This window comes from Salmo salar, chromosome 16 (genome assembly GCF_965601325.2).
Source record: "Salmo salar chromosome 16, fSalSal1, whole genome shotgun sequence".
Lineage (NCBI taxonomy): Eukaryota > Metazoa > Chordata > Actinopteri > Salmoniformes > Salmonidae > Salmo > Salmo salar.
In genome coordinates this window covers 68179343-68189090 of record NC_138306.1, presented here as the reverse complement: position 1 = coordinate 68189090, position 9748 = coordinate 68179343, and the positions used below count along the sequence as shown (strand labels likewise).

The 9748-nt window shown below is 44.0% G+C and overlaps 2 protein-coding genes across 2 annotated transcripts; one reads left to right on the top strand and one right to left on the bottom strand.

The window, feature by feature from the left end:
• The first annotated feature begins 6 nt into the window (after positions 1 to 6).
• On the top strand, positions 7 to 6918 carry LOC106574257 (claudin-34). The gene is made up of 2 exons (XM_014150019.3): positions 7 to 150; positions 830 to 6918. Exon 2 carries the CDS (start codon positions 1118 to 1120, stop codon positions 1895 to 1897), a length of 780 nt encoding a protein of 259 aa, XP_014005494.1. The 5' UTR covers positions 7 to 150; positions 830 to 1117; the 3' UTR covers positions 1898 to 6918.
• Positions 6919 to 7738: 820 nt separating this feature from the next.
• LOC106574259 (claudin-24) lies at positions 7739 to 8422 on the bottom strand. Its single transcript, XM_082962412.1, has one exon. It carries the CDS (start codon positions 8420 to 8422, stop codon positions 7739 to 7741), a length of 684 nt encoding a protein of 227 aa, XP_082818538.1.
• Between the last annotated feature and the right edge of the window lie 1326 nt (positions 8423 to 9748).

Below are 9748 nucleotides of genomic sequence, written 5' to 3'. Positions count from 1 at the left end.
TTATGACTGTGACTTTATGTAGTACAAGTTGAGGAAGCGTCGGTCTTGTCTTGTTTATAGCGGCACGAATACAGGACGATTGAGGGCCGGTCCGGCACACTGACTGCTGATCTGTAGCTCTCGTCACTACTAACCCGTCAGAACTAAGAGGTAATGTGTTGTTTTGTCAGATATCAGTTTGTATTTCGATTTTCATCACCACATCCTGTGTATTTGATTATCGATCCTGCGTGCTCTGTCAGGCTTTTACGTCATACAGTTAATTTATAAAGGCAATTTTCAGATAAGGCAAACAAATTGCTAGATTTCCATAGTGATACTTAGCTGCTCGAGGTAGCCATGGGGATTGTTGTTTTAATGACATTTGTCAAGGTTCTCTAAAAGTATGCTTTAACCCACTGTCTTGTATTCAATCAATGTGTTCACATGCTATTCTTGGTTACTGCATGTGTCTTTGAACTAATGTTTTCATTTTAACATCAACCTCAGTTATGACATTTTTTAAGTTAACTTTTTATTCTCCCACGTTCAGCATACTCTTACACATGTTGATTGTGTTGTGGCATGCAATAAACCAGACCACAGCCTTTTGAGGTAGTTCAAATGGGGACATAGAGCCTATTGACAACATCTAGTTCATGTGTCCCTGTCCACTGCATTTAATCCCCATTGTAATTTCCCTGTTTGTAGACTTTGTCATGGCACCAGTTGCCATAGCCATTCAGTCATTGTTCTCTCCGTTTTGTCTTTCCTCCTCAAACATGTATTGTGTCACAGGTGTGTTGTTAGCTGCCTGCTCTCACCGCATTAATGTTTTTTTTCCTCTCAGAGGGCAGCAGTTGCTTTGTTTTCCAACCTAGAGACAGCAGGACCGGATCTGGGAAACCGACAACGTATCCAAGCCTCTTCCTTAATATGAGGTGTGAGTCTGGAGCCTGAGTGTGAAAAACAGGATCTTTAAGAAGATCGATCGCTGTTCATTCAGTACGGCAGCTCTCTGAGATGAGCTCAGTTCATCTGATAGGAAGATGTTGTTTGTCTGTAGGCAGACCAAGAGAACTGTCGGTGGATTATCTTGGCTGTCCGTTTTAAGGTGAGGCTCTCCGTGTGTTATGATATGGCATACCTGGTTCACACGGCTCACCCTCAGTTCGTCAGCCTGTGGTTGAGCGCCGTGGGTTGGGTCCTTACCGCGGTGACCCTTGGACTCATCCAGTGGAGGGTCTGGCAGGTGGCCGACTTGACCTTCATCACCTCAGGAGTGGCCTGGGTCGGGATCTGGAGGGTGTGTTTCTATAGCCATACACTCGTGACCTCTGAGTTCAGGGTCATGTATTGTCAGAATATGGCGCTGTCGGACGCCTTCACGCCCCCGGAGGTCGCCACGGCCCAGGTGCTCACTCTAATAGGGCTGTTCGTGGGGTTCTGTGGGAACGCCGCCGCTGTCTACGCACTCAGGAACATCTATTTCGGCCTGGAGAAGCAGACGCCTATCCGCTGTGCGTTCGCAGTGGCTGGTACTCTGTGCTTGTTGTCCGCTGTGTGTTTTCTCATCCCGCTCCTGTGGAACCTGAACTCGGTGGTGACCAATCAAACGATTGCGTTCCCTTCGAACTTCCACATGCCCCCTGCACCTGTGACCCAGAACGCTGGGGCAGGAATCGGGGTCGGGATCATAGGGTCGTTCATGATGATCGTCAGTGGAGTTATCTTCATCTTCTACAGGTTCCCTGTCAAGGTAGGACCCAGAGTGGAGCCGCCTTGTCCAGAGGCGAGACACTTTGATGGGTCAAGTGTTGGGACATTGTCCCCTGGGTCTGTGGGACACGGTAGGGATAGTCTGAATAACTCTCAGGCCAGGGACAATCCTGCCTTCCGCTCTGATGAGCACTTGTGATTTTAGTTTGTTTCTGAAATCAGACATATGAGTTTACCATATTCAATGTTGTATTTGATGTGACATAAAGGAATAGCCGTTTGATGCAACTATATGGTTAGTATGAGAGCCCCCCCCCCCCACATCAATAAGGGATCATAGCTTTCACCTTTGATTCACCTGGTCAGTCTTTCAAGGGAAGAGCAGAAGTTCTTAGTGTTTTGTATACTCAGTGTACACCCATTTGATTCTTGAATAATATAACTTCTAAATGCGTCCTGAGTTTAGTTCGACTGTTATACCCATCAGAACCCCAAATATAAACTTGTTTAACTCCATTGTTCGTAAACAAAGTAATTGTAAGCAAACACTGTATAGCGTCAATGTGGTTAAAACTATAATTCTGGTATCATGGATGGTCAGTCCTCGTATCCATACCTCTGTCTATGAGTTTGAGGATGCTTAAGTTTCTCCAGCCCCGTCCCTCAGCTGTTTACCAAAACGGTGGTGGGGTAACCACTTTGTTATTGTTTGAACTGAAGATTGCCCCTTTAAAATGTCAGATTACACGATCATATATTGATTCGTAACATTCTTATACCTAATGATTGTGCTATAGTTGATAACAAAAAAAGCACCTTTATTTTACAGTCAGAGTATATCTGTGTTTGTATTTAGTAGTAATTGGGAGGGTACATAAACACACGTGCTCTCTGTCTTTTGAGGACATGCTTGCAACACACCTGTCTTTAGTCATTGCCTTGCAATAACTCCAAAGGGAGTTTAAAAACTGATTACAGTTAAATGTTTTACATTTCATACTTGTATTGCTGATGCCTTTGAATGTATTTCTTTGTAAATGATGCAAGATTTGTACCGTTTCTGTTTATTTGATCATATTGAAAATGTATTCTTAAACTTTTAAGGGCTCTTGACATCCAGGAACAATATTATACACATACACAATTCAATCAGAAATAGTTGTGATAAATCATGTGATTTAAAAGAGACAATGTTTTAATCAATACAATTTTATCACACACTGTATTTGTTTTGATGTGGAGTAGCAACAGGATTGTTCCTCAGCCTGGTTTTAGACGGCACGGCAAGGACCTCAATTATCCTCTATCCCTGACTGTGCCTTGCAGTCTGCACTCTGTAGAGCTCCCCCACTGACTGGTGAACGCTGGGTAGTTACTGGCTTTTGTCCCAAATGGCACCCTATTCCCTATATAGTGCACTACTTTTGACCAGAGACCAAATGTAGTGCACTATAAAAGGAAAAGGGTGCAATTAGGAACACATCCACTGTCTGCCCCTATTAGACCACATAGACCAGATTGTTTCCTGGTAACGAGGCTTCCGTTAGGGGTTGTAAGGTGTTATCGTGTTAAAGTCAAATATCGGCTCTGGCAGAAACAGTCATAGGTGTTTTGACAGTCGCGGACCCACAAAATCATATAATCCATTTGATTGTGCTACAGAAGAGGAAGGGATTTGATTTTTTTTTTCTCCAAATGTGTTCATTCATTGCTCTTTTTCGAGGATTTTAAAGGTTTTTATTCAGGCTTTTTTACTTGCTTTGACAAAGTTAAGTAATGTCCTTGTTAACTATGGTCCCAAAATGAAGACACCAGTGGCCAAGAAGAAGTGATGTGTATTGTGGAGCCTCTATTTCTCATTTGGGCCCCGTTCATGTGAACAGTGCAGGGGAGGAGGCTGAGACTGGCAGTGGCAGGGCATATGAGTCCTTGACCAGACCTCTCAAAGCAGGAGTAAGGACAATCACAGTGGGGCTTGTTACTCTGGCTGAAAGTCAGAACAGTCAGATCCGGTGGACAGCACACTGTGTTGGGAGGGAACAAAATAGCTTTTTCCATCAGGGGTTTAACACTTTTTTTTTGTTTGCAGAGGAACTCAACTCATTGAGAGGATTGGTTGTGGTCTGGCTAAAGGATGCAGAGGACTTTATAGTGGGCAGGACACACTCTCATTATGGGGATATTAAAGGACCTGACTGTGGGTTTAGTCTCTAGTCCAGGGCTCTCCAACCCTGTTCCTGGAGAGCTACCCTCCTGTAGTTTTTTTTTGCTCCAACCCCAGATGTAATTAACCTGGTTCAGCTCATCAACCGGCTAATTATTAGAATCAGGTGTGCTAGATTAGGGTTGGAGTGTGAATCTACGGGACAGTAGCTGTCCAGGAACAGGGTTAACCTGGAGAGCCCTGGTCTAGTCTGTATTTAGCGTAGCGTTACTACAGCCTAACTACGTGGCCTAGTGCGGTTGGCTGACGTAAATCTCAGGCATTAAAGGTAGAAGGTTGAAAGGTGATGACAGGTTTATGGTTTTGTAGATGTTGTGTAACACGTTCTGGATTTCCCACCGTTGTGTAATCACTCGCCCTGGCATTGAAGTTCTCAGTTATTGTCCTCAGGGCATTGACTTCATTGTGTTACCTCCTTATTGCCTCCAGCATCATTTATTTTTTTTTCTTTTCACCTTTATTTAACCAGGTAGGCCAGTTGAGAACAAGTTCTCGTTTACAACTGCGACCTGGCCAAGATAAAGCAAAGCAGTGTGACACAGACAACGGGGAGGCAGGGTAGCCTAGTGGTTAGAGTGTTGGGACAGTAACTGAAAGGTTGTTAGATCGAATCCCCGAGCTGACAAGGTAAAAATCTGTTGTTCTGCCGCTGAACAAGGCAGTTAACCCGCTGTTCCCCCGGTAGGCCGTCATTGTAAAAAATCATTTATTCTTAACTGACTTGCTTAGTTAAATAAAGGTAAAATTAAAAAACAACATGGAATAAACAAACGTACAGTCAATAACACAATAGAAAAGTCTATATACAGTGTGTGCAAATGAAGTAAGATTAGGGAGGTAAGGCAATAAATCGGCCATAGTGGCGAAATATTTAGCAATTTACACTGTAGTGATAGATGTGCAGAAGATGAATGTGCAAGTAGAGATACTGGGGTGCAAAGGAGCAAAATAATAATAATAATAATATGGGAATGAGGTAGTTGGATGGGCTATTTACAGGTGCAGTGATCTGTAAGCTTCTCTGACAGCTGGTGCTTAAAGCTAGTGAGGGAGGTATGAGTTTCCAGCTTCAGTGGCTTTTGCAGTTCATTCCAGTCATTGGCAGCAGAAAACTGGAAGGAAACGTGGTCAAAGGAGGAATTGGCTATGGGGGTGACCAGTGAAATATACCTGCTGGAGCGCGTGCTACGTGTGGGTGCTGCTATGGTGACCAGTGAGCTGAGATAAGGCGGGGCTTTACCTAGCAAAGACTTATAGATGACCTGGAGCCAGTGGGTTTGGAGACGAATATGAAGCGAGGGCCAGCCAACGAGAGCATACAGGTCACAGTGGTGGGTAGTATATGGGGCTTTGGTGACAAAACGGATGGCACTGTGATAGACTGCATCCAATTTGCTGAGTAGAGTGTTGGAGGCTATTTTGTAAATGACATTGCCCAAGTCAAGGATTTGTAGGATAGTCAGTTTTACGAGGGTATGCTTGGCAGCATGAGCGAAGGATTCTTGGTTGCGAAATAGGATGTAAGACCGTACATCCAGTACTATTTTTTTGTAAACGAGTCTGTAACAATACTAAAGTTGTTACAGTAAAGTTGATAGTGAAGGAATAGATCGATACAACTCATTGAACTTCATCGATCCAGACCCAAACCCAGAACCTAACCTGTCCTTAACCCGTAACCCAAACCCTAATCATCAATAGTGATAACCCCAACCACCCTGACCCTAATCATTAACCACCAAGCGATAGACATATCCCACAAGGCATTTCACAATCTGCCGAGAAAGGAACATAACTGTATAAGCACTGTACAACAGAGCTGTTGTGGTTTTCTGTGAGATTGAGGTAGGATAGAATGGTTTCGAATGTTCCCTTTCATTGTGTTTCAAAGTGACATGTGACAACAGAGCTGTTTAACATATAGTGGTTGGCTCCATGTGTTTCTCTGATGTAGGACCAACCACTGCCTATGATAGATCAAGCGATTAACATAGGAAGCTATAATGACTTCCATTGTGAGGGGACAACAATGGGATCTTTCAGATGACAACATTGACACGGGAGGCGGTGGGGAGCAGTCCGAGCATTTCAAAGTCCAGGCGGGGTCTCGTAATGTGAAGACCTGAGAGGAACTGTAGCAGAGCACACTCAGAAGCAAGCGCGTGTCCCAAATGGTGCCCTATTCCCTAAATAGTGCAGTCCTTTTGACCAGCTCCCTATGGGTCCTGGTCAAAAGTAATGCACTGCATAGGGAATATGGTCTCATTAGATGAAATTATAGCATTGAAATAGACAGGAAGTATTTTACGGCTGTTGTTTCCGCTTGGCCATGTAGGGAACCCTTGAGAAAGGGATTCATGTCTCAATGGGACTCACCTGGCTAAATAAATAAAGGAGAAATTAAATGTAAAAAATTAAGTTTAAGAACATGACCTGCCTGAGCAAGCTTGAGTGTAATGGGCGATGTCCAGGAAATCTGACATTCCTCACATTACGTATCATTATGATGATGTTCATTAACTACAGCTTAGCACAGGAGCCAAGACCGAAATCAGCGGGAATTAGACTTAAGCTCCGTTTCCACTGGACTTGGTCTGTCACCTCACCTTACTTAAACTCACTTCTTCATCGTTGTCTAGCAACAGTTTGCGCTTATGTTACACAAGCAGGTGTTTTGTGAGCTTAGGAATGAATCACAGTCAGGTTTTTTCTTTATTTAATAATATCAATTTTTTTTTATGTACAGATTTCTCCACACTATGGATATAACTGATATAGGATATGTAGCCTTGTGGCACTATAATATCTGATCAATTCAGAGTCAGAAAACCACTACAGAGCAATATACAATATAATGTATATTGATATATATATCTAATATAATGTATATTGATATATATCTGATATAATGTATGTGGTAAATCAGTAATATTGGCCTCTAACTAGAGAGAATGTATAGTGGAAATTTCAGCAGGAATAAAACAAATACAATCAGATCCTCAAATATCCATGAAGTCATTGTCTTGTCAAGTTGTTGCAAGCAAGTCCGTAAATTTCACCATTTAAAACAAATACTTAGCACATTCTGCACATTCATTATTATTTGCTTTCTACAATATAATGTTCTACTTTTTCTCTTTGTTCTATTTACAGTTTGTATGATTAATTATTTCTATAATACAGTTGTTGATTGAGTAACTGTGTAGGCTAAGACTTTCAAGAAGGGATACATTTTTTATGGCCTTGCTAGTGAGAAATCAGCCCCATTCGAACTGGCTTCACGTTGTTATTGAACAATAATGATGACAGATGCTGTAAAAAATCATTTGTATTGCGATAAGATATGATATCCAAGACAATCATTGACATTGACATACAGAATAATCAACCTTGGTCAGAATAGTTTACAGTCATTTCACAGACAATATACGGCTTGTCATCAAATTCTCTGGCACCATTGCACACTATCTCTTACACAGTACCAATTGCAGGCACATTGACATATTAGGAAGAAATGGCAGCATTAAAAGCTGGTATCTCTTTGGCTCCATAAAGAATTTCTGTTTGATAAATGTAGGTGATATTTTTGCAAACATGGCATGCACATAACCCTGTTTGAGGGATTGAAATGAGTACCAGCATTGTGTGCAAATTCTGTCTCAGTATATGGAGAAAGATTTGTCCCAGCAAGAGTACTCTAACTATAGCTAATGTAAATAAGCATGAAAAAGCTTTAGATAAGCAGTGTTTTATTCACCATCGATAGAGAAAGGGCAGAGGCTACTGAGAATACTGTTCTCACTTCTCAATAGCTCATCAAACATATTCCATAGACCTCTTCCTATGTGGGGTAGTGGTAGTGTGTACGTGTGTATGTCTTCTCTGTAGCGGTATAGGCATTTGTAAGGTGCAGGGCTCCTCTTGAAGGCACACGCAGGAGGTGACCAGCAGAGAGCCGGCCACCAGGTGTAGAAACCCCGCCGTCCAGCCACAGAACAGGGCGTCCCCAAACTCCCAGCGCGGCACAATGGCCGGCACGGCCTCATCGAAGAACCGCATGACCGTCAGGTGAGCGATGTAAGACACAGGTATGAGACCCAGTATCCCTGCTACCAAGCACAATATCCCTCCCAGCATCTTCATCAATCTCTTCACCCTCAACCCCTCAGGCCCCTGGTTGCAGCTGTTGATCCAGTAGATTCCAGGAATGGCTAGCAGGAGACCCAGGAGGCCCGTGGCCACTGTTACACACATGAGGATCCGGGCTAGTTTGATGTCCGGGGGCAGGCCGAGGAGACTGTCATAGGGTCTGCACTCCAGAATTCCAAGGTCCTGCACCACACACGTCTCCCACAGGCCCAGCTCGTAGCTCTCCGCGGGCAGCAGGTCGGTGGACAGGGTCAGCCAGGTGGACATGATGGTGGTGGCCAGCGAGCAGATCCAGGCACCAATAGAGAAGAAGACCCCGAGGAGTTCCATAGCGCACAACCCCGGATCCATAGTGCTGCCCACTCTGAGTGGCCACTCTCTGGCTCAGCTCTGGCTCCCGAGCTGCCTGCTCCCCCTGTCTCTCTGTGCCACAGTCAGCTGCAGCCAGGGCTCCCGACTGCTTCTCTCTGCTCTTGTCTTTCTGAACTGCAGCCAGTTGAAGCAAGAGGAAGCTACGGCCAGTAGGTTCCTATCGAGTCTCAATTTGTTCAAAAGACTGTACGCCCAATTAGGGTTTACAACTACCAGCATGGGCTGGGAGGGAATAACTTCTTCAAACGATCAGTAGCTCACTCACATGCACGCATCATCTGCAGTTGAGAGGAGGAAAGTAGCGGCTTGCTGACATGTTGCCCTCCCCTTGGAGGCTCGCTTCAGCCGCTGCTTTGCTCAGTGGTCAGGAGAGAGTGACTGAGTGAGAGTCAGATGCATTGAACAACAGCATCATTCAGATCTATGGTGATGCCCATTTCCACACACACAGTGAGGAGGTTGTAGCCTAAATCAGGATGCTTTTAAAATGCAGACAGGATGTTATAAAAATGCGGATTTAATTCACAAAACATACACACACACACACACACACACACACACACACACACACACACAAAGGGGTGTCGTGAGTATGTGAGGATGGGGGGATAGTGGGGGCATAATGGAGGGAGGCATAATGATTCTCTTCTGGAAGAATTTTGTATTTTTCAAACAAAAAAGAACCTTTCCCTGCAATCTAGAGCCATAATCATAATGCCTAATTCTATGTCAAAAATATTATATTACAGAGTAACAACAAAATATTTTTGTTTTGATTTATTCATCAATAAACGTAACATGCCACAATTTAATCGATTTTACGAAGTTACTGTTCATATATGGAAATGAGTCAATTCAAATGAATTCATTAGGCCCTAATCTATGGATTTCACATGACTGGGCAGGGGCGTAGCCATGGGTGGGCCTGGGAGGGAATAGGCCCCTCCACTTGGAAGCCAGGCCCACCCAATGGGGAGCCAGGCCGAGCCAATCAGAATGAGTTTTCCTCCACAAAAAGGGCTTTATTACAGACAGAAATACTCCTCAGTTTCATCAGCTGTCCGGGGGGCTGGTCTCAGACGATCCAGCAGGTGAAGAAGCAGGATGTGGAGGTCCTGGGCTGGTGTGGTTACACGTGGTCTGTGCTTGTGAGGCCGGTTGGACGTACTGATAAATTCTCTTAAACAACGTTGGAGGCGGTTAATGTGCCACAGAACACACACACACACACACACACACACGGTGCTATTTTCTCTCACTACTAGCTTTGTCTCTTTCGAAACTGTGGGGCCCCATGGAGTGTTT